General features: G+C 42.1%; 1 protein-coding gene across 1 annotated transcript; it reads left to right on the top strand.

Moving 5' to 3' along the window:
• The first annotated feature begins 65 nt into the window (after positions 1-65).
• Positions 66-21,228, top strand: TAS2R3 (taste 2 receptor member 3). The gene has a single exon (XM_055346433.2). It carries the CDS (start codon positions 13,946-13,948, stop codon positions 14,891-14,893), a length of 948 nt encoding a protein of 315 aa, XP_055202408.1. The 5' UTR covers positions 66-13,945; the 3' UTR covers positions 14,894-21,228.
• Positions 21,229-25,818: the final 4,590 nt, after the last annotated feature.

The raw sequence follows: 25,818 nt of genomic DNA on the forward strand, positions 1-25,818 counted from the left end.
GACTGTCGTTCTCGCTCTCCTTTTTGTGGTATAATCTTGGTAGCTACTATCTGTTATGGCATTTACTAGTTGTTTATTCCTCTAGGGGTGGTTTCTATGTACAGGTATACAAAATAGTAAACTTTCAGGCTCATTTGTGTTATGGCAAAGGGATAAATATGCTTTGGGAAGGTCTCCTGGTTTTTGTATACACTTCTATTACAATATTGATTTGTCCAATCAGTGAATTTACTGAGCATCACTGTATGTGAGACATTTATCCCATATTTGTAAATATTGATTTTCTTAACGTTTTGCTCTGTAGACATGAAGGCAAGGACTGAATCTTCTGTTTGTCTGCACTTTAAACCGTGCTTTACATAGAATAGCCACTCAGTAAGCATTGATAGATGAATCATCCCAATGGGATTCTAAGCTTCAGCTCAAATTGAAGGGGGTTGCTGAGCAGTGGTTAGTGTCTAACCTAAACATCTTTAAGACTAACCTACCTTCTTCATATCTTTTGTTTTCGGACAGTTTCATTAGTAGCATTGATGAAACATAGTTTGCCAGCAATAAGGACCTGAATAATTAGAGATGAAATCGTTCATCTCCAGGTGATGCCACAGGAGCTGTAGTTCTGTTCTTTCTCTGCCCCTGTTATCTGTGGGGAAAAGAAAGAGAGATCAGACTGTTACGGTGTCTATGTAGAAAGAAGTAGACATGAGAGACTCCATTTTGTTCTGTACTAAGAAAAATTCTTTTGCCTTGAGATGCTGTTAATCTGTAACCCTACCCCCAACCCTGTGCTCGTAGAAACAAGTGCTGTGTCGACTCAAGGTTTAATGGATTTAGGGCTATGTAGGATGTGCTTTGTTAAACAAATGCTTGAAGGCAGAATGCTTGTTAAAAGTCATCACCACTCCTTAATCTCAATTACCAAGAGACACAAAACACTGCAGAAGGCCACAGGGACCTCTGCCTAGGAAAGCCAGGTATTGTCCAAGGTTTCTCCCCATGTGATAGTCTGAAATATGGCCTCGTGGGAAGGGAAAGACCTGACCGTCCCCCAGCCCGCCACCTGTAAAGGGTCTGTGCTGAGGAGGATTAGTAAAAGAAGAAGGCCTCTTTGCAGTTGAGATAAGAGGAAGGCATCTGTCTCCTGCTCGTCCCTGGGCAATGGAATGTCTCAGTGTAAAACCTGATTGTATATTCCATCTACTGAGATAGGAGAAAACCGCCTTAGGGCTGGAGGTGAGACATGCTGGCGGCAATACTGCTCTTTAAGGCATTGAGATGTTTACGTATGTGCACATCAAAAGCACAGCACCTTTTTCTTTACCTTATTTATGATGCAGAGACATTTGTTCACATGTTTTGCTGCTGACCCTCTCTCCACTATTACCCTGTTGTCCTGCCACATCCCCCTCTCCGAGATGGTAGAGGTAATGATCAATAAATACTGAGGGAACTCAGAGACCGGTGCTGGCACGGGTCCTCCGTATGCTGAGCGCTGGTCCCCTGGGCCCACTTTTCTTTCTCTATACTTTGTCTCTGTGTCTCTTTGTTTTCTCAAGTCTCTTGTTCCACCTGACGAGAAACAGCCACAGGTGTGGAGGGGCAGGCCACCCCTTCATCTGGTGCCCAACCTGGGGCTAAGGGATCTATTCTATTTATTTGTGCTGACTGAATTTTTTCTTCCACTAATTTAATTTCTTTTGTTGCCTCTGGGGTTAATATTCTTTTAAGTCTGGGTCTCCTCTTAAGATAGAGAGCAAATTTGACATGGCATAAGTAGGAATGCCTAAAGTTGGCCGAATCCAATTAATATCGCCTAGCAATTTTTGAAAATCATTTAATGTTTTTAATGTCTTTTTTATTTCTATTTTTTGTGGCTTAATTTTTCTATTTTCTATCTGCATCCCTACATAATGAAAAGGAGTAGAGGTTTGAATCTTATCAGATGCTATTGCCAGTCCTGCGTTGGCAACCTCTGCTTACAGAAATGTGTAAGTCAATTAATTTGTCTCATTTCTGCAGCACATAAAATATCATCAGCATAATGAATGATATAACAGTCTGAAAACTTGTCTCTAACTGGTTGAAGAGCTCGACCTATGAAAGTCTGACAAATAGTTGGACTATTAAGCATTCCCTGAGGTAACACTTTCCACTGAAACCTGGTGGCTGGTTATTATTTATGGCTGGTATAGTAAAGGCAAATTTTTCACAATCCTGCTTCGCCAGAGGAATGGTAAAAACGTAGTCCTTCAGATCAATTATAATTAAAGGCCTGGCTTTTGGAATCATGGCCGGAGAGGGCAACCCGGTTTGGATAGGTCGCATGGGTTGAATTACAGCATTTATGGCCCTTAAGTCCGTTAACACACGCCGTCTGCTGGATTTTTTCTGAATTACAAACACAGGAGAATTCCAAGGCGAGAATGAAGGCTCAATATGTCCCTTTTCTAATTGTTCATTTGCTAATAAATGTAAAGCCTCCAGTTTTTATTTTGGTATCGGCCACTGATTTACCAATACGGGTTTTTCTGTTTTCCAACTTAATGGAATGGTAAGTTTAGGAGGCTCTACAGTGGCCACCCCTAAAAAGGATACCCTATTCCTTTTCTTTCTTGATTTCTTTCAGTCTCAACTGGAACTTTAATGCCATTTTCATTTTTTCCTAGTCCCTTTCCTGGTATATATACCATCTTAGTCATGATTTTTTGACTCGTGGGGCTGTATAATGGAGCGGGCATAGTGATTTCCGCACCCCATTGTTGTAATAAATCTCGACCCCACATATTAACAGGAATTGAAGTAATCATTGGCTGAACAGTACTTTCTTGATTATCTGGCCCTAAACAGTGTAAAATCATAGTACTTTGATGCACTTCTGAGGCTGTTCCTATGCCGAGAAGTCCTGTAACAGCCTTTTGTTTAGGCCAATTTTTTGGCCACTGATTTAAAGCAATGATAGAGACATCTGCTCTAGTGTCTACTAACCCTTCAAACTGTTTTCCTTGAATAATGGCCTTACACACAGGTCTGCTGTCTGAGACCTGACTTGCCCAATATGCGGCCTTTCCTGTCAGATCAGTGCTTCCAAACCCTCCTGTTTTTATCTGTTTCCAACCGTAATATAAGGCAGGAGTAATAATTGAGCAATCCTGTCTCCTGGACTGGCACTCCAAGGAATTGAAGAGCTAATAACCAATTGAATTTTGCCTTTATAGTCTGAATCAACTACACCAGTATGAATTTGAACTCCCTTTAGATTTAGGCTTGCGCTTCCTAAGATTAGTCCTACAGTCCCTTCAGGCAGTGGGCCATATATCCCTGTGGGGGTTTTTTGTGGGGGTTCCCCTGGAAGCAGAGAGACTGCTTGTATAGTACATAAATCTACTGCTGCGCTGCCACTTGTGGTGGGGGACAATTGTTGTATTGTGGTAACTGGCTCATTCCCTGAGGCACTTGGGACAGTGGGGGTTGTTGTCCCTGAAATCCCTGAGGAGCAAAGGGCTGAATTGGGAATGCCCCAGTTTGTTGTGGGGCCTGAGGCGGGCCCCTCTTCTCATTTCCCGACAATGGTTGCCCATTTCTATCAAATTTAGAATGACATTGACTAGCCCAGTGTTTTCCTTTTTGACATCTTGGACATAAGTCAGGTGGCTCTTTATCTGTTGTTGTAGTAGCTTGAATAGTTATATTTTGTTTATTTGAGACTGGGCAATTCTTGTTTAGATGACCAACTTGACCACAATTATAACATTTCCCCCCAAATGTTCTAACTTGTCTTCCTAAAGCAACTCTCATTATTGCTTGAGCCATAAACATAGCTTTATGCATAGCTCCTCCTCCATCACGGGCTTTTACGTACTCAGATTACATCTGATCCTGTGGGAACCTTACCTTTTAATGGCTTAATGGCTGATTGACACTCAGGATTGGCGTTTTCATATGCCATCAACTCCACTATGACCTTACAAGCATTCTCATCGGTAATTGACTTTTTTTTTTTTTGAGACGGAGTCTTGCTTTGTCGCCCAGGCTGGAGTGCAGTGGCGCGAGCTCGGCTCACTGCAAGCTCCACCTCCCGGGTTCACGCCATTCTCCTGCCTCAGCCTCCCGAGTAGCTGGGACTACAGGCGCCCACTACCACGCCCGGCTAATTTTTTGTATTTTTAGTAGAGACGGGGTTTCACCGTGTTAGCCAGGATGGTCTCGATCTCCTGACCTCGTGATCCGCCCGCCTCGGCCTCCCAAAGTGCTGGGATTACAGGCGTGAGCCACCGCGCCCGGCCGGTAATTGACTTTTGAGCAACATCTTGGAGCCTTGCCACAAAATCAGGGTAGGGCTCTTTAGAGCCTTGTCTTATTGTATTGAATGAGGGGCAGGCGGTTCCTGGGTCTTGGATTTTTTCCGAGGCCCTAAGGCAGATAGCTCTAACTTGCTCAATGGCCTCATTTTGCATTAACGCTTGTTGACTAGTAGTGCTTCAATTTTGACCTGTTCTAATAGTTGATCTGCATCTATGTTAACTGGAGGATTGGCAGCCCTATTTCTTCAGACCGACCTGTTGTTGTGCCCCGTCAATCCACCAAGTCTTAAATTGTTAAAATTGAGAGGGTGAGAGAGACGATTTGGCCAGAACCTCCCAATCATAAGGAATGAGTCTATGTCCATGAGCAATGGAATCTAATAATGTCCTCATATAAGGGGAGTTGGGTCCATACTGTTTTACTCCTTCTTTCATATCTTTTAGCATTTTTATAGAAAAAGACTCATATCTGCCCTCAGCTAGGGGAGGCTCTCCCTCTTGGGCCCCTTCTCCAGGTGGTATTGGTTCTAATATTACTGGGAATTGCCATGCCTCAATATCTCTTTGTTTTCTTGCCTCATCAATAATTTTACGTAATACACTACCCTGCTCACTAGGTGGTGCTGTAGGATTAAGTCTCATAGTGGGCGGCTGAGGGTATGGCGCCCTGTGCTGTGGTGCTGGGAACATTCCTGGCTGTCCATACTGATTGTCCGGGGGTGGCCGACACTTAAGTTCGGTTGGCGGCCAGTATTGATAGGCTACTGGCAGTTGGGTCTTATTTTCTACCGGCTGATATTGTGGATACTGTATTTGGATTTGCATTGCCGTGACAGAGACTCTATCTTTCTCTATTTGATATTCTCTTGGGGTTTGTACTTGTCTAACCTGCATTTGAGGTTGTAATGTTACAGGCATCTGAACTGCTGGAAGAGGAGTTGGCCCTCGTGGTTTAGACTCTGATGGCCCTGCTAATTCTGGACCTTTTTCTTCTAATTTTAACGTTTCAGGATATATCACCTCCTGTAATTGATTATAGTCAACATTTTGCATTGACTGAGCCATTACTGGCTCTGCTACATACTCACAATGTAAACTTTCCGTTCCTTTCTGGGATTTTATCCCTGCCTCTTCTTTACAATCTATTACACAGCTTTCAGGGGCATCAGAAACTGAAACACTATCTTCTTCTGTTTGAAACGGTTCTAAAGCTACTTTAATAATGACCCAATCATTCCATACTGTAAGTGGGATGATTTTACCCTCCCTACTTGCTTGTTTTAATTCTTTGCCAATTTTTTCCCAATCTTTTAGATATAAAGTTCCCTGTTCTAGAAACCATAGGCAAAATTTTCTATTGTTTGAAATAGTGTGATTAGATTTTTTTGTAGAAACTCTAACTCCCCCCCTTTTTTTTAAAGAATTTTAATAGAATTGAGATGAGAGGCATATTTACTTTTAGTTTGCCCCATTGTTACCCTGGCTTTTCCCAAGCGCGCAAGCTTACCGCAAGGCTGACTGTAGACGTACTTGGGAATCTCTCGTTGACTTGTCCTCAATGACCACGCTCGAGCGTACCTTCACCCTAGAGAAAAGCACCCACGTTGGGCACCAGGTGAAGGGGTGGCCTGCCCGTCCACACCTGTGGATGGGGCATTGATAGATGAATCATCCCAATGGGATTCTAAGCTTCAGTTCAAATTGAAGGGGGTTGCTGAGCAGTGGTTAGTGTCTAACCTAAACATCTTTAAGACTAACCTACCTTCTTCATATCTTTTGTTTTTGGACAGTTTCATTAGTAGCATTGATGAAACATAGTTTACCAGCAATAAGGACCTGAAATATAACTAGAGATGAAATCGTTCATCTCCAGGTGATGCCATAGGAGCTGTGGTTCTATTCTATCTTTCTCTGCCCCTCTTATCTATCCTTTTAGAGTCTTCTTCAGAACTCTTGGGGAAGGTTTTAGAAGAGGATCCTCTTAACAACCTCTGTCAGTGCCTCCCTTAGAGCCTTAGGTCCTACATTTTCCTTTTATTTTTCCACATGAATCATTATGTACATCATGTAATCTTACTTTTTGTTACAAGATTCAGGAAATTTTAGAATACTAATAATTTACCAATAAAGGTGAAATAGTAACTCAGTTTTTCAGTGCATCTTTTGCTCTTTAAAGTTTACATCAGCCCTCCCGAGGTCTGCCTGCCAGTTTGCTGCTGTATCCCAGAGGTTGGCTGCCACTGTGCAGGTTGTTTTGTTCAAATGGTAGAAGTCTCTCGTACTGTCTAGGCCACTCTGTCTCCAGTTTGGCCTCTGACCCAGCCTATATATTTGCTCCCCAGCCTACATGTTCTGTCCTCTCTGCCTGAGAGTACGAGTACAGTGCTAACTGTAGCTTAGGTCATACTGGACTTTATTAGGTTCAGAATTCCCAAGCTATGTTATAGGTCTGTGACTTTTTTGTTTTAAGATATTTTCTGCACACTTGAGTAGCTTTTTTTATACCTACAATGCATTTTGGTTGAGGAAAGATGGAATTTTTTAGCTTTATCCTCTCCTTGCTCAGGAACGGTAGAAAATTCATTGCTGTTTTCTCCTGCCAGCCATCTTTCTTTTTCCTGCAGCTGGGACAGTTAATCAGCATATTAACTCTGCTCTCTTAAGTTCACACATTAAAACTGCCTGGTGATGTAGTCTTTATTCCTTCATGCCACATTCCTTAAGCAAAATTGGGCAGTGTATAAAATTTATCTTTTGAGCAACTCTTTCTTCCATCAGCACAGCAGCTTTTATACTCCTTAAGTGTTGTGAGAAATTATGCAGATTAACAGTCCTGTTTAAGCAGGGTAATAAATCTCTGCTTTGGGAAAATGACATGGTGAACAGAAGAGCTTAATTACCAACCTGGAGCAGTTTCTCAGCCCTGAATGCTGGGGTGGAAGAGGATGCTGTGCTGGATCACTGTGAGCCGAGGGGCTCTGCTTTAAACTCTCCCCTGGAGGTTGCCTCTTCTCTCCATGCCTCTGAAAGGCTGGGGAGCTGAAGCAGTGGTGCTTTATCAGACTTAGGTGTGTAGCATGCAGTCCTCAGCATGCGTATGATTCTAGCAGAATGATTCTCGCCTCAAGTCAGTCAGACTTGTTAGGGAAACTTTGCCTACCCTTGGGAAGCCCCATCTGCTGAGAAACTTTCTCCTGCTCCCTAGCTGGTCTAGGAAGAGCGCATTTGGAAATATGATAGCAGTAAATAGCAGTAAAAGACTAGGGGTCTTCTAACCCAAGTTTTGGGTCTTGCATTTCCCTTTTTGATGTGATAGTGTCAGGGAATAAACCTCAGAAAACTGCACTGTGACCTCGATTTGGAGGTTTCCTGTTAAATGGTAAGATGAATAGTATACCTAGAAGAATGGGAGAAAAAGTTTCGAGCAGTGTGTCTGGGGTATCCCATTTTTGAAAAAGAAGTTGTAATGAAGATAGGCTTAACGTCTGGAGGGAGAAACATGAGGATGTTATCTCTAGAGAGGGTGATTATGCGTGATTTTCCTTGTTTCTTTACAGTTTTTTAAATATATATTTTAGCATTGAACATATTACTTTTATAATAAAAAAATAAAACTTTTTATTTGGGGAAAAAAATCCATTATTTCTGAGCCAGACTAATTTACTCATTCATTTTTAGTGAGTACCACTTTACTGGATATGAATGAGAAAATCTTTTATATATTTTCCCCCACTATCTGTATTTTAGCATCTCATGCTTTTATAATTCATTCATCTGTTAATACATGTACACAGCCCAAAATGATTTACTTTGAATACCAACCTAGCCAGGCGCAGTGGCTCATGCCTGTAATCCCAGCACTTTGGGAGGCCAAGGCAGGTGGATCACGAGGTCGGGAGATCGAGACCATCCTGGCTAACATGGTGAAACCCCGTCTCTACTGAAAATACAAAAAATTAGCTGGGTGTGGTGGTGGGCGCCTGTAGTCCCAGCTACTGGGGAGGCTGAGGCAGGAGAATGGCGTGAACCTGGGAGGCGGAGCTTGCAGTGAGCCGAGATCATGCCACTGCACTCCAGCCTGGGCAGCAGAGCCAGACTCCATCTCAAAAACAAAACGAACAAACAAACAAAAAAACCAACCTATATGAGATCTACTGTTTGCTGCCTTTACAGTTCTCAAAGAATCAATCATTTCTTAAAACACACTGGACATTTTATTCAAAGATGATCCAAAAACACCAAAGATATATTTCTGTGGCAGTTTTGGCAATAGAGTATACATTTCTTTAGGAATTACTTGTCATTGCAATGTGGATTACAGCCTAACTTTTGCAGCCAAGTTAGGAGAAATTAGTGCTGTTTTCCCTTTGTTCCCTAATGAGATCATGGCAATTCTTGGAGGCAGGGTTTTCTTTTACTAAAACCACCCTTTTTCCCCAATCTAACTCAGCCTCACACAGTGACATGGAGATTGATAAATGTTTGTCATTCGGTTAGGTGGGACTTGAAAAGAAAATGAGGGCAGGATCACCTTGCTATTTTTCTGTTAGAGTTTGCATAATATTCTGTGAAGATTTGTGGGAGTAACAGCAAGAAAATCATTGTGGAAAATGAGAGGCAAGTCCAAGGTTAATGAATTACAGGGAAATCTCTTAAAGATGTAACAATAATCATATTAATGACTGTCATTTCTCTTCTGGTTACTATGTACCGAGCTAAGATAAGTACTTTTTATCATTGTCTCATTTAGCCATTATCCTAAGAAGAAGGTACAATAATCCCATTTTACAGGTGAGGAAACCCAAAACTGGGAGAGGTTAAATAACTTGTCAAAGTCATGCATCTTCCAAGATGCACACCTGGAGGTTGAACTCAGGTATGTGAACTTTGCATTTTGCTTTCTGCCCAATGCCTGCCTCCACTTGCATTCATTCTCCACTGGCCCTCCGTATCCACAGATTGCCACAACCAACTGTATTTGTCTGTTTTCACACTGCTATGAAGATACTACCTGAGACTGGGTAATTTATAAACAAGAGAGGTTTAATTAACTCACAGTTCCGCATGGCTGGGGAGGCTTCAGGAAATTTATGGTCGTGGCAAAAGGTGAAGGGGAAGCAGGCACCTTCTTCACAAGGCAGCAGGAGAGAGAGGGCACAGGGGAAACTGCTACTTTTAAAACCATCAGATCTGGGGAGAATTCCCTCACTATCAGGACAACAGCACGGGGGAAACCACCCCCATGATCCAGTCACCTACCAGGTCCCTACCTTGACACGTGGGGATTACAATTTGAGATGAGATTTGGGTGGGGACATAACCAAACCATATCATCCTGCCCCAGCCCCTCCCAAATCTCATGTCCTTTTCACATTTAAAAACCAATCATACCTTCTCAACAGTCCCCCAAAGTCTTAACTCATTCCAGCATTAACTCAAAAGTCCAAGTCCAAAGTCTCATCTAAGACAAGCCAAGTCCCTTCCACCTATGAGCCTGTAAAATAAAATTAGTTACTTCTAAGATACCATGAGGGTACAGGCATTGGGCAAATGTTTCCAGTCCAAATGGGAGAAATTGACCAAAATAAAGGGGCTACAGGCCTCATGCAAGTCTGAAAACCCGGCAGAGCAGTCATTAAATCTTAAAGCTCTGAAATCATCTCCTTTGATTCCACGTCTCACATGTAGGCCACCCCAGGGCATGCTGATGCAAGAGGTGGGCTCCCACAATCTTGGTCTTGGGCAGCTGCCCCTGCGTTCCTGTGGCTCAGCAAGGTACAGCCCCTGTGTCCACTTTCATGGGCTGGTGTTGAATGCCTGCAGCATTTCTAGGCACTTGGTACAAGCTGTCAGTGGATCTACCTTTCTGGGGTCTGGAGGATGGGTGCCCCCTTCTCACAGCTCCACTAGGCAATGCCCCAGTGGGGACCCTGTGCAGGGGCTACAACTCCACATTTTCCTTCCACACTGCCATAGCAGAAGTTCTCCTTGAGGGCTCCTTTTAGCCGTGGCTGGTGCTGGATCCACTGGGATGCATGGAACCAAGTCCCGAGATTGCACAGAGCAGTTGGGCCCTGGGTCTGGCCCAGGAAACCATTTTTCTCTCCAAGACCTCTGGGCCTGTGATAGGAGGGGCTGCCAAGAAGGTCTTTGACATGCCCTAGAGACATTTTCCCCATAGTCTTGACTATTAACATTCGGCTCCGTGTTACTTATGCAAATTTCTTCAGCCAGCTTGAATTCCTCCTCAGAAAGTTGGTTTTTCTTTTCTACCACATGGTCAGGCTGCACATTTTCCAAACCATTATGCTCTCCTTCTCTTAAATATAAGGTTCAGTTGGGCATCTTCTATATGTCATGCACCCATATAGGACCTGAATGTAGGGATGTATATAACAGGATTCCTGCACTGAAGGAATTCACAATTAAGCTTATGAGGGGTTAGGGAGGATAAGCAGAAACTTTTGTAGCTAAGTGTGATAGGGTGTGAGGAGTAGCTTAGAAGAGAATGGATAGGTGAGCTTTCAGCAGAGGAAACAGCATGAGCAAAGATCCAGAAACAAAAGTTTATGAAACAAAGGTGAGGCATGGAAAGTGGGTTGGGGCTAGATAGTAAAGGGCCTTGAAAGCTTTCAGAGAACTTTGGCAATGGGGAGCAATAGAAGGTTTGAAAACAAGGACATCTTATCAGAATTGTGCGTTAGAAGAACAACAAAGACACAGTGAAGGGCTAGAAGGAGAAAGCCTAGAGGCAGTTAGGAAGCTCTAATAAGCCTAGAAAGGTTAGCAAGAATGGGGATGAGAGGTGACTTGAGGGGCGTTTGGGATTCAAGTTGATTTGACAAATAGTAATTGTGTACCAATTTTGTGCCGGACCCTGTGCTAGGCTCTGTGTTAGAGATACTGCAGAGAATCACTTATAGCTTCTGCCCAAGATCTAGTGGTGACACAACCACTATTGCTAAGAGGAAATGCAATTCAGAGGTGGTTCTGAGGTTCCTGCATGGAGATGTGTGGATAGTAGCACTTCATTTCTGAGTTTATGGAACATGGATGTGGGAGCAGAGTTGAGAGGGGGAAAGATAATGAGCTTAGTTTTGAATATGGTTTATCTGTAGACTTTCTAATGGCTCCTTGGCAGGGTATTAATTATATTAGTCTGGAGCTCCGAGGAGAAGTTGAGACAGGAGTGATTATTCTTTTTCTTCTGCTAAACACATTATAAATGGTTTATGAGATAACTTTTTTGTTTTTTATTTTTAAATTTTATTTATTTATCCTTTATTTATAACATATGTATGTATGTTGGAGTCTCGCTGTGTCGCCCAGGCTGGAGTGCAGTGGTGCGATCATAGCTCACTGCAGCCTCAAACTCATGGTTGCAAGTGATGCTCTCACCTTGGCCTCCTGGGTCGCTGGGATGATAAGCATGAGCTACCATGCCTGGCTGTGAGATAACTTTAAAGCATTCTAGCTTTCTATTGTAGATTCTAGCTTTCTGTTATAGAAAACCATATTGTGGAAAAGATTTCCACTTGCCTACCTGTTTTAAGATGTACCTGGGACTTGCCTTAATCATGTATGGTAGGAGACAACTGCTTTAATCATGTCACACAGACAACTGCTTTGAAAGAAGAGTCTTTTATTTCTCAGTTCCCAATAGGAGGTGGGATGCTATGCCATGCAAGGCCACTCAGGGATGCACTGGAGTTGGTCAGGAGGAAGAAGGAGAGGGGAAAACATAAGCCAGAGCCTTTGTTGTGTTTTTCATAGGGAAGCAATGAGTAAGGCACCAGTGGAAAGCTAAGCAAGTTTAGGATTGGGTAGTTTGAATAATTTCAGCAGGCTGCAGGTTCTCAAGATGGTACCTAGTTATCAGGTGCCTGGCCCTGGGGTGATTGAAGGCAAGGTCATAGTGTCCTGGGCTCGTTTTCTACCTCCTAAGCAAAGGAGGTAGATGGGAGGGGCAGTGTGGATTCAGGATTGGCTGGTTTGCTTATCAAAGGAGTTTTCTCAGGCAAGTTTGCTAACTCCAGGAATTAGCTAACCTTGGGAGGCATGCCCTCTCTGGGTCTGCAAGGCCCAAAAGTGTCAAAGCATAAAATACAGAAAATAAACATGATTAATGCACTACCCAGTATCTATTGTCCCTTCTGTATTTATAGAACCCAGATGTGACAGGGTGCACAGCACATGTACTGCATTCCTGTTCTTTTCAGTTAGGGGTTGCCAAGGGGCTATAGGCAGAAGTCACTTGGTGATGCTCTCAGGGAACTTTCTATATGAGTTACTCTTGGGAGGCATATCCTGTGTGCTTCCCCAGACTCTTGTCCTACAGCATATTCTTTTTTGTCTGAAATGTGGACATTTCATGGCTGGATTTCCAGTTGCCATCTTGGACCATGAGGCAATCTTCAGAATGGAAGATAGAAGAAGCTGGGATCTGCAATCACCATGCAACCACCATACCAGCCTGGACAGTTTGCCTCTGGACTGCTTTGGGAGACAAAAATATACGTCTCCTCTAAGCAACTTACTTGTGTTGTGTACTTAAACCTAATTCTTTCTTATTCATATATTGTTGACTTTATCTCCATATACATGAGCAACTCTTTACTCTTATCTTTCTCTTACATGACCTTTCACGGCAAGTAGAAGTAAAATCTTTTCTTTATTCCCACAATCCTTTAGGTTTTAAACTAATATCTAATTAAATTTAGGGAAGGGAGTAGGACATACAAAGTATACAAACCTTAGCAATTAGCTTTAAAAAGAGTCAACATAAGCATACTTTAATATAAACTACGTACTGCTTAATTCTGCATATAGTCCTGAATGAAGATCCTTAATAGCCCCTTGTTAAATAGAGGAGCTCTTAGGTTAAGAACAGAAGTATTGTTCTTATGCCTCCCTGGACAGTATTATAGCAGACTAGCAATCCAGAGTGGGTCTGAGACTTCCCACTGCAAGTCCAAGATCGGGATGTAAGCTTGGCCACTTTCTGGTGAGGCTTCTCTTGCTAGCTTATAGCTTACGGCCATCTCTCTGCATGTAAGCCAGGCTCCAAGGGGCATGCCTTTTAATTCTAATCCGTGATCAATGGCACTGAACTTTTACAATTTTATGCACTTAAACCTCACTCCAGGTGGATAGTGGCTCCTAGTGGAATTCCTTTTCTGTATCTCTGAGTCCTCCCTCCTGAGGAATGAGACTTTTTACTCTTCTGAGTAATTCTGAGCCTCCTCCATTTGGTGCCGCTCATCTTTCTGTTTTGGGTAACTCAGAGCCCTACAGCCTTTGAAACTGAGTCCAAGTCCTCCATCATCTTTGTGACCTAGATCTCTTCCTTCTCTATGTGACACTGGACACTACTCATTTGCATTTTAGCAAAGAGCTGCAAAGTTTAGGTTCATAGATGGAATATGACAATCCATATCATCTGTGAAGAGGACAGACTAACCTGAAAGAGCCAGAGAGGATTTCCTAAATTGTGCTCTACGACAGACTAAATTGGGCAGAGACGAGACAGGTACAGTGAAGCAACAGGTAGAGGAGTAGATTAACGAGAAAAATATCAAATCAGTGAGGAGATTCTACGTATCAACAGAAAGAACAAAGATCAGGGCTGCCTAATTGCTGACACGATGGGACTCACCGAGGGGGTGTTCCTGATTCTGTCTGGCACTCAGTTCACACTGGGAATTCTGGTCAATTGTTTCATTGAGTTGGTCAATGGTAGCAGCTGGTTCAAGACCAAGAGAATGTCTTTGTCTGACTTCATCATCACCACCCTGGCACTCTTGAGGATCATTCTGCTGTGTATTATCTTGACTGATAGTTTTTTAATAGAATTCTCTCCCAACACACATGATTCAGGGATAATAATGCAAATTATTGATGTTTCCTGGACATTTACAAACCATCTGAGCATTTGGCTTGCCACCTGTCTTGGTGTCCTCTACTGCCTGAAAATCGCCAGTTTCTCTCACCCCACATTCCTCTGGCTCAAGTGGAGAGTTTCTAGGGTGATGGTATGGATGCTGTTGGGTGCACTGCTCTTATCCTGTGGTAGTACCGCATCTCTGATCAATGAGTTTAAGCTCTATTCTGTCTTTAGGGGAATTGAGGCCACCAGGAATGTGACTGAACACTTCAGAAAGAAGAGGAGTGAGTATTATCTGATCCATGTTCTTGGGACTCTGTGGTACCTGCCTCCCTTAATTGTGTCCCTGGCCTCCTACTCTTTGCTCATCTTCTCCCTGGGGAGGCACACACGGCAGATGCTGCAAAATGGGACAAGCTCCAGAGATCCAACCACTGAGGCCCACAAGAGGGCCATCAGAATCATCCTTTCCTTCTTCTTTCTCTTCTTACTTTACTTTCTTGCTTTCTTAATTGCATCATTTGGTAATTTCCTACCAAAAACCAAGATGGCTAAGATGATTGGCGAAGTAATGACAATGTTTTATCCTGCTGGCCACTCATTTATTCTCATTCTGGGGAACAGTAAGCTGAAGCAGACATTTGTAGTGATGCTCCGGTGTGAGTCTGGTCATCTGAAGCCTGGATCCAAGGGACCCATTTTCTCTTAGAGTAACAGAGGGCATGGGGTGGAGCCCTTGAGCCTTTTGGCCTGGCTCAAGACTACAGGACTCTTCCTGACCTTCCTATGTTACCAGTTCCATAACATCACTAGGAGAGAAACACTGACTGCTTTGCCCCTGGTCCCTGGGCACTTGTTCCAAGGTGAAAGCCACGCTTCTCACGGCCTCTCTCTGTATGGTGGTTGTGGAGGTGGGGAGGGTGCAGGAGTAGTAGTCTTGGAAATGACCATGTCGTAAGAACACTCTCACTATAAACATATGGTGCTGTATTTTAATAATCATCAGCTCGACATAATGAGTCTGATTACTAGTTTCAACTTAAATTAGATACTAACAGTGATAAACATAAAATTACATAGTAGACTTGAAGGAAAGAGCAAAAGCTTTGCAGTCCTATAGATGTGGGTTTGAATTCTGATTCTGGCCAAGATTTTTGGCCTCCGGTGAGTTACTTTAATTACCTGTCTGATTCCCTCTTCTGATGCCTACTGGCCATTTTAGCACAGTGTGTTGTGTACAGTACTCAGTAAGTGAAGGCTATTATTGCGCTAATGTTGGATTGTGCAGCAACAGCAATTTCCATATGATTCCAGTTCCCACAAACACATTGTGTGATGATGAAAACAGTGGAAAGTAAATCAAGACCTTTAGATTCTAGATTCCAATTCAATCTTGCATTTCATGATCATTTTGCTAAAGTACATTTTCAAGTAATTATTTTGTAGATTGGGCAAAAGACCAAGTAGTTTTGTTTTTATTTTTGACCAAGATGCCTACCTGGTTTTAAAATTACAGTTTTATCAAATGTAATATAAGTGAATTTTGTAAGTTTAATCACTTTTATTTAAATAGAAGTATATAGGCATTGATTTACTTCCTGTTATTTACAATTTTGACATGTCAGTGAAAAGATATTGCTTAATATCCTGAAGAATTCTCAAATTTGTAAACATATTCAGTTAATACACATGGCATTATTCAGAAATGTGTATTTCTAGCCCTAATGGGACTCTCAGAAGTGGACTGTTGTGGCTAAGAATGTAGACCCTGAAATTAGACAATCTGTGTTTAAATCTGGCTTTGGCCCTTTTGAACTGGGTGACCTTGGGGAAACTTCTTAACCAGTCTCTATTTAACTTTCTTCACCTGTAAAATAGAAATAGTAATTTGTGTGTGTGTGTGTATGTGTGTTGGGATAAAGTTGTTGGAAGGAATGAGTGAATTAACACATGGAAAGTGCTTAGAGTTCTACATGGAACAAACACACAATAAAACTGCTGTCGTTGTTGTTATTTTGTGAAAAGGAGCATACTTTGACATAATAAAAAGGAGTATATTTGGACATAGCATGAATGTCCATTACATTACTGGACATTTGGTCATATGTAACCAGAAATTGACATTAGGGTTGTTCTGGGATTTATATGTTAATTCCTAAAATGATGGGAATAAAATTTCCTTTGGTCTGCACAGTTTGCATTATCCCATTGGATTAAACACCTCCACAACCAGCAAGTGAGGGTTCAGGAGAAAAACCATATTACTGATAGATAAAGAACTGACTTGTTTTCATCACATTTGAGCTTGTAGAGTGAGTAAATTTTGTTAGCCCCACTATCATTAAATTGTCATTGTGACTTGGTGGAGCTTGGCCAACGGTCTGAGCAAGATTTCCAGGTTAACTCTGAAATACATATTTTCAGGAGTTGATGAGTGGAGTTTCTTGGCCATGTTCTGTCTGGTGTCAATTTCCATTTGTGGCCAGACAGTGTATTCATAGCCAGAGAGGAAAGATTTCTGAATTGTCCTTGGCTTTTCAGGCTTCTCCCCTTATTGCCCAGCTAGCAGATCCCCTTGAGAAAGGGATGAGTTCTGCCTAGCTTCTGGATGTTGCTGTAATATTCCAGGAATGAATACATGGTTCACTTCATTTTGATTCTGGCTAACCTTGATTCCAGTTCATTCCTTCCTGCCACAAACATTTATTTAACACTTATTGTGCACCAAGCACTGTACGAGACCAAGCACTGCACGAGACGCTTGTTCCTTGAACACTGTTCTGTTCTCAAAAACATTACTTAGTACGTAATATAGACACAGAAACAAGTATTTAATTGCTGCATCACTGAAACAGGTGCTTCAGGTACAATAAAGGGATCATCCTATCTTGAGGGTCCTGATGCAGGTGATCTTTGTGTCTAGACCCGTTTTGTGGCAGCCTTGAAAATGTGCGCTCGGATCTCTGCTGTGGAGGCACAATTGGCTGATGGCTCCACCTTTGGAGATCCACTACCTTGAGGCCACATCTCCTGCAGGCTTCTCCCAGCCAGTGGTGGAGCACTGTGGAGTACTAAGGCAGGTCTGTTTTGCTGAGACATGCGACTCCTCTAACAGGCAATTTTGGCCAAGGATTCTGCATCAGCTTGGTCGAAGTTTTCTTGGACCTCTACTGCACTTTAGAACTCTCTCTACCCAATTATTCCATACCCCCCTTTACCTCTTCCCCCCTTTTATAGCTGTCAGACCTACATTGCTCTCTGAATACTGTGCTCACTTCTTCTGGCTCCCACCCACCTAACATCTCTTGCACATCTAATCTTTTTTAAGCCTCTGCCTCTTGGCAGACCTCTCATATAAGTAATCTCTATATTAAAAAGCTAGTGCAGATGATAAAGATACTCACTAAAAGACATATAAGTGTATGTGCATGTGTGTGTGTTCTAAGTGCACCAGAATTCTAGAAATCATTCCAGATTCTGCCTTCTTCTACAGCCTCAATATCCATTTAGTTGCCAGATCCCCTTGGTTGTACTTCAAAACATTTCCCTCAGATGTTCCCTGGTCTCCATTTCCACTCTTTTCAGCCCATCAGAGTGATTGCAACAGGATTCTAACTAGTTTCCTGCTTCCAGCTCCATCCCCTTCCAGCAAAGCCTTTCCTTATTACTTGGATTGTGTTCTTCATACAGTGAAAATATGAAAGTAATGCTCCCCTCTTGAAAGTCTTGCAATGGCTCTCCATTGCTTTGGGTAAAGTCCAAACTACTTAGTTTACAGCATAAAGTCAGTCTTCATTTGGTCTCTGTTTACTTCTTTTTAGTTTCATCTTCTCGTTCCTTGCTTTTCCAAAAGAACTTTGAACTATTTCTAGTTCCCAAATATGCCATACTTTTCTTGTTGCTATGCTTTTCCATGTGCTGCTTTCTATGCCTAGAATTATCTTTCTTATCAGCTGTGTCAACTTCTCTTATTCTTCAACACCTTCCTCCTCTGGGAAACTTTCTCTGACTCTTTTAGGTGACGCTAAGCACTTATTCTTTGTGTTTTTCTAATGTTGTACATGCCTCTGATCACATTAGTATAATAATTATGCCCAAATTCTGTACCTACTATGGCATAGATACTTCGTGATTTATCTTTCCAGTTTCATCTCCCACTACTTCCTCTTCCTGTCCTTGTACCCCTCCCCTCCTCTGTTTTCTGAACCCACCACACACTGTCACCTCTTAGTCTGCATGTAGAGTTCTCTGCTTCCAATATCCTTTCTCCCTACCTTAGGTTTTTTTTTGGATAATCTCTTTGCATCCTTTAACACTTAATTTATATGTCTTCTCAGTTCCTGAACTGCCAGAACTGGATCAAGTGCGCCTCCTGAACACTCCTGTTGCGCTCCTTGTGTTTCCTTATTATGGCATCTAAAACTCTCAACTCTAATAGTCTATTCATCTGTCTTTTTTACCATGTTGTATATTCTTTGAAGGGAGGATGTGCTGTGGGTGATTCTTCTCTACTTCCCTAGCACCTAACAGTGTCTGGCTGATAATAACAGTTTATAGAATGAAAGAACCAGTGAGGGGAAGTCTAGTGTAGTAGAAAGAGCTCAGTCTCAGACCTTTCAGCTTAGCCACTTCTTTGCTGCTGTGGTTTGGATGTCCCTTCCAAAACTCATGACAGAATGTAATTGTGTCCTTGTAACAGTGTTGAGAGGTAGGGCCTTTAAGAGGTGATTTGGTCATGAGGGCTTTGCCCTCATGAATGGATTAATGCAGGAGTGGGTTTGTTATTGCGGGAGTTTGGCCCCCTTTTCCTGTCTTGTTCTCATGTGCACATTCTTGCCCTCTGCCATGTTATGAAGTACTAAGTAGGCCCTCATTAGATGCTGAGTTGATGCCAGCACCATGCTCTTGGACTTCCCAGCTTCTAGAACTGTGAGCCAACTAGACTTCTTTTCTTTATAAATTACCCAATATGTGGTATTCTGTTATAGCAGCAGAAAATGGGCTAAGGCATTTGCTCTGGTATTAGGCAGTCACTTATTTTCCCTGATCTTCATTTTCCTCACTCATAAATAGTGATAACCATATACTCCTCCTAGGATGCCTGACGCACTGCTGGGAACATAGCAAGCATTTAAAAAACCACAAGTAATGGAAGTTTTCTTCTTTCTCCTAAGTGCCATGTATACTTTTTTGAAAAAATTTCTTTTTTTTTTCTTATTTTAAATTTAATCACCTTCCATCTGGAAACTGAGAAGGAGAAGTTTAGCTACTATTTCATATAAATTAATATTGACAGAAGACTAAATTTCTTTGAAGATAATTTTAAAAAAATAAATAAAAGTAAAAAATCTGAAAATGTTTACATTACTTTCTTAAAACTTCTGAAATATTAGCTAATAACAAAAGAATCTTCATGCCAATTTTGATTTTAGATTATCAATAACTTTTAACGTAGGGTCTCCTTAAAAAGTCTCATTTATAGAAATCATTGCTACAAAAAGCTTAAGGTAGGGTGTATGTTTTTTTGCCCCAACTTTTTTTTTTTATTATACTTTAAGTTTTAGGGTACATGTGCACAACATGCAGGTTTGTTACATATGTATACATGTGCCATGTTGGTGTGCTGCACCCATTAACTCATCATTTAACATTAGGTATATCTCCTAATGCTATCTCTCCCCGCTGCCCCCCAACCCACAACAGGCCCCAGTGTGTGATGTTCCCCTTCCTGTGTTCATGGGTTCTCGTTGTTGAATTCCCACCTATGAGTGAGAACATGCGGTGTTTGGTTTTTTTGTCCTTGCGATAGTCTGCTGAGAATGATGGTTTCCAGCTTCATCCATGTCCCTACAAAGGACATGAATTCATCATTTTTATGGCTGCATAGTATTCCATGGTGTATATGTGCCACATTTTCTTAATTGAGTCTATCATTGTTGGACATTTGGCTTGGTTCCAAGTCTTTGCTATTGTGAATAGTGCCGCAATAAACATATGTGTGCATGTGTCTTTATAGCAGCATGATTTATAATCCTTTGGGTATATACCCAGTAATGGGATGGCTAGGTCAAATGGTATTTCTAGTTCTGCATCCCTGAGGAATCGCCACACTGTCTTCCACAATGGTTGAACTAGTTTACAGTCCCACCAACAGTGTAAAAGTGTTCCTATTTCTCCACATCCTCTCCAGCATCTGTTGTTTCCTGACTTTTTAATGATTCAACTTCTTCCTGGTTTAGTCTTGGGAGGGTGTATGTGTCAAGGAATTTATCCATTTCTTCTAGATTTTCTAGTTTATTTGCGTAGAGGTGTTTATAGTATTCTCTGATGGTAGTTTGTATTTCTGTGGGATTGGTGGCGATATCCCCTTTATCATTTTTTATTGCGTCTATTTGATTCTTCTCTCTTCTTTATTAGTCTTGCTAGTGGTCTATCAATTTTGTTGATCTTTTCAAAAAACCACCTCCTGGATTCATTGATTTTTTGAAGGGTTTTTTTGTGTCTATTTCCTTGAGTTCTGCTCTGATCTTAGTTATTTCTTGCCTTCTGCTAGCTTTTGAATGTGTTTGCTCTTGATTCTCTAGTTCTTTTAATGTGATGTTAGGGTGTTAATTTTAGATCTTTCCTGCTTTCTCCTGTGGGCATTTAGTGCTATAAATTTCCCTCTACACACTGCTTTGAATGTGTCCCAGAGATTCTGGTATGTTGTGTCTTTGTTCTCGTTGGTTTCAAAGAACATCTTTATTTCTGCCTTCGTTTCGTTATGTACTCAGTAGTCATTCAGGAGCAGGTTGTTCAGTTTCCATGTAGTTGAGTGGTTTTGGGTGAGTTTCTTAATCCTGAGTTCTAGTTTGATTGCACTGTGGTCTGAGAGACAGTTTCTTATAATTTCTGTTCTTCTGCATTTGCTGAGGAGTGCTTTACTTCCAACTATATGGTCAATTTTGGAATATGTGTGGTGTGGTGCTGAAAAGAGTGTATATTCTGTTGATTTGGGGTGGAGAGTTCTGTAGATGTCTATTAGGTCTGCTTGGTGCAGAGCTGAGTTCAATTCCTGGATATCCTTGTTAACTTTCTGTCTCGTTGATCTGTCTAATGTTGACAGTGGGGTGTTAAAGTCTCCCATTATTATTGTGTGGGAGTCTCAGTCTCTTTGTAGGTCTCTGAGGACTTGCCTTATGAATCTGGGTGCTCCTGTATTGGGTGCGTATATATTTAGGATAGTTAGCTCTTCTTGTTGAATTGATCCCTTTACCATTATGTAATGGCCTTCTTTGTCTGTTTTGATCGTTGTTGGTTTAAAGTCCATTTTATCAGAGACTAGGATTGCAACCCCTGCCTTTTTTTGTTTTCCATTTGCTTGGCAGATCTTCCTCCATCCCTTTATTTTGAGCCTGTGTGTGTCTCTGCACATGAGATGGGTTTCCTGAATACAGCACACTGATGGGTCTTGACTCTTTATCCAATTTGCCAGTCTGTGTCTTTTAATTGGAGCATTTAGTCCATTTACATTTAAGGTTAATATTGTTATGTGTGAATTTGATCCTGTCATTATGATGTTAGCTGGTTATTTTGCTCGTTAGTTGATGCAGTTTCTTCCTAGCCTTGATGGTCTTTACAATTTGGCATGGTTTTGCAGTGGCTGGTACTGGTTCTTCCTTTCCATGTTTAGTGCTTCCTTTAGGAGCTCTTTTAGGGCAGGCCTGGTGGTGACAAAATCTCTCAGCAATTGCTTGTCTGTAAAGTATTTTATTTCTCCTTCACTTATGAAGCTTAGTTTGGCTGGATATGAAATTCTGGGTTGAAAATTCTTTTCTTTAAGAATGTTGAATATTGGCCCCCACTCTCTTCTGGCTTGCAGAGTTTCTGCCGAGAGATCAGCTGTTAGTCTGATGGGCTTCCATTTGTGGGTAACCTGACCTTTCTCTCTGGCTGCCCTTAACATTTTTTCCTTCATTTCAACTTTGGTGAATCTGACAATTATGTGTCTTGGAGTTGCTCTTCTCGAGGAGTATCTTTGTGGTGTTCTCTGTATTTCCTGAATGTGAATGTTGGCCTGCCTTGCTAGATTGGGTAAGTTCTCCTGGATAATATCCTGCAGAGTGTTTTCCAACTTGGTTCCATTCTCTCCGTCACTTTCAGGTACACCAATAAGACGTAGATTTGGTCTTTTCACATAGTCCCATATTTCTTGGAGGCTTTGTTTGTTTCTTTTTTCTCTAAACTTCTCTTCTCGCTTCATTTCATTCATTTGATCTTCCATCGCTGATACCCTTTCTTCCAGTTGATCGAATCGGCTACTGAGGCTTGTGCATTCATCACGTAGTTCTTGTTCCTTGGTTTTCAGCTCCATCAGGTCCTTTAAGGACTTCTCTGCATTGGTTATTCTAGTTAGCCATTTGTCTAATTTTTGTTCAAGGTTTTTAACTTCTTTGCCATGGGTTCGAACTTCCTCCTTTAGCTCGGAGTAGTTTGATCATCTGAAGCCTTCTTCTCTCAACTCGTCAAAGTCATTCTCCGTCCAGCTTTGTTCCATTGCTGGTGAGGTGCTGCATTCCTTTGGAGGAGGAGAGGCACTCTGATTTTTAGAGTTTCCAGTTTTTCTGCTCTGTTTCTTCCCCATCTTTGTGGTTTTATTTACCTTTGGTCTTTGATGATGGTGACGTACAGATGGGGTTTTGGTGTGGATATCCTTTCTGTTTGTCAGTTTTCCTTCTAACAGTCAGGACCCTCAGCTGCAGGTCTGTTGGAGTTTGCTGGAGGTCCACTCCAGACGCTGTTTTCCTGGATATCAGCATCAGAGGCTGCAGAACAGCGGATATTGGTGAACAGTAAATGTTACTGCCTGATTGTTCCTCTGGAAGTTTTGTCTCAGAGGAGTACCCAGCCGTGTGAGGTGTCAGTCTGCCCCTACTGGGGGGTGCCTCCCAGTTAGGCTACTCAGGGGTGAGGGACCCACTTGAAGAGGCAGTCTGTCTGTTCTCAGATCTCCAGCTATGTGCTGGGAGAACCACTACTCTCTTCAAAGCTGTCAGATAGGGACATTTAAGTCTGCAGAGATTTCTGCTGCCTTTTGCTTGGCTATGCCCTGCCCCTAGAGGTGGAGTCTATAGAGGCAGGCAGGCCTCCTTGAGCTGCAGTGGGCTCCACCCAGTTCGAGCTTCCCAGCCGCTTTGTTTACCTACTCAAGCCTCGGCAATGGTGGGTGCCCCTCCCCCAGCCTCACTGCTGCCTTGCAGTTTGATCTCAGACTGCTGTGCTAGCAATGAGTGAGGCTCTGTGGGCATAGGACCCTCCGAGCCATGCGCGGGATATAGTCTCCTGGTGTGCCGTTTGCTAAGACCGTTGGAAAAGCACAGTATTGGGGTGGGAGTGACCTGATATTCCAGGTGCCGTCTTTCACCCCTTTCTTTGACTAGGAAAGGGGATTCCCTGACCCCTTGCACTTCCTGGGTGAGGCGATGCCTCACCCTGCTTCGGCCCACATTCAGTGCACTGCATCCACTGTCCTGCACCCATTGTCTGACACTCCCCAGTGAGATGAACCTGGTACCTCAGTTGGAAATGCAGAAATCACCCATCTTCTGCGTCACTCATGCTGGGAGCTGTAGACTGGAGCTGTTCCTATTCGGCCATCTTGGCTCCACCTGAAAAAATTTCAAACTTCTAAATTCCTGTTTCTTCATGACTGACCTCATTCTTCAGAGGCGTCATCAAATAAGTTAAGTGCCATTCATTTGCTTTGACTATTTGCCCTAAAGCCTTTTACAGACCTGTCAAGAAGCAGAGTTTGGATCCATGACTGCAGTGCCTGCTGGTTGGTCTTCTTGGGCTCTAGTAAATAATCAACCTTATAAGACTATCTTAGGCTACTGTGGTACCAGCCTACTCAGATGGATATAGTTGAGGGACCCGATTTACCAGCAGGGCAGTGTCAGGCCTTCCTCTTTTGCAGAGTTTTTGGTGCAGGCCGTACAGTTCAGGTACAGTAATAAGAGACCCACAGTAGGGTAAGGGTGGGAGCTGCTGCAAATTAAAAGCTTCGTGTCCCAAAAGATCCAATTTATTTTGTGGTAATTTTGTAGACAAAGCTTCTAGGGTTGAGTCAAGGTAGAGGTACATGGGAAGGAAGCCCAATGCATGTAGACTCCATAAGATACTTATTACAGTTCACTTATAGTTCCTTCCAGTCAAGATGCAATTTGCCAATCAAGAGTCTTTTTTTTTTTTGTTCTAGAAACATAGTTGATGTTCTTACCCTTATCATATAAGGATAAGATTATCCTTATCATCCTTATCATCATGATAACGAAAACAGCTAGGAAGTTTAACCATAGGTCAAATTCTCATGCAGAGGGAGAAAGGGTTCTGCTAACACTTTTCCTATACTGACCCTTGTGGAAATAACTTCTAACTGAATGAGCTCATTCATTGATCGTGCTAGCCAACCTTATCACATCTTAATTATAGCACTTCCTCCTACAGAGAACCCAACAATTCGGTATAGTACATTCTAGATAGAGTTTGTTACTGTCTAATTCTGGGATTCTTGCTCTTTTGCCCACATTTATCTGTTATGGCTTACTCTGTATCATTTATTCTATTTAAATGTGATGTTAGTAATATTTCAACTTCATCACTTTATTGCAGCCATCTATGGATAATTAATTGGAAATCTGTGCTATAATTTTCCTTTTAGTCATAGTCTTCCTGGCTCATTCTGTTTGCCTGCTTACCTGATGTGGGCATGCCTCTATCAGTGCCTGTTAGTTTTGAATAAAAAGCTTCTGTAAGCACCTGGGCACCAGGTCAGAGAATTTCTCCAGGCTAGGCTTCCTGTCATCTGTCTTAAAGGGCCTCATGAATGTATTCCCCTCTTCTGGACCTGATTATTATTAAATTTTAGCTCCTTTTTCTTGTCTGTTTCTATTTGGACTTGGCAGTAGGACTTTGTGCTGTACCTTGATGCTACTTTGGTAACATCTGTGGCTGCATCCAGGATTGCACCTTGGTTTCATTCAGCTGCTAGAGAAGATAAGAGATGCCATACTCTTACATTCACCTATGGGCCTCCATAATATCATTTGCCAGGGATATTTTGCCATTTCCCATCTGAGCAAGTACAGAGAAATCCAGCAATGAGATGCCTAGCTGTTTGGCTCACAAAACTACAACTAATGCATTACTGTGTATCTCATTCCAGGGTACCTGGATTGACAGTTAAATGCCTAAGAGAAAATAGCCACATATGATCTAAACATAAACCGAGATTTATAAAGGAAACACCTACAAGGGCTGACTTAATTTTTTCTAAGAAAAACCAGAACATAGCAAATGGTTATGGCACAAATCTATGTATGTAGATAGAGAATGCAAAGCAAAGGGCATCAGAAAGAATGGGATTAATTGAGAAAGGTTTTCTCAAGGAGGTATTGGGTCTTTGAACTTGATCTATTAGATCACTGTAAATCGCTATAGGTGAATCACTGAGGTTGAAAGAGTGGCATTGGCATGGCCAATTGGTGAAACTTGTTGTGGCAGCAACAGATTAGAGGGGAGAGAGAAATTGGATTCTGGTCATCCATGAATATGTGGCTAGGAGGTGGGTGGGTAGGAGTGAGGAATTAGGATTTC

Source organism: Gorilla gorilla, chromosome 6, assembly GCF_029281585.2.
Source record: "Gorilla gorilla gorilla isolate KB3781 chromosome 6, NHGRI_mGorGor1-v2.1_pri, whole genome shotgun sequence".
NCBI classification, from domain to species: Eukaryota; Metazoa; Chordata; class Mammalia; order Primates; family Hominidae; genus Gorilla; species Gorilla gorilla.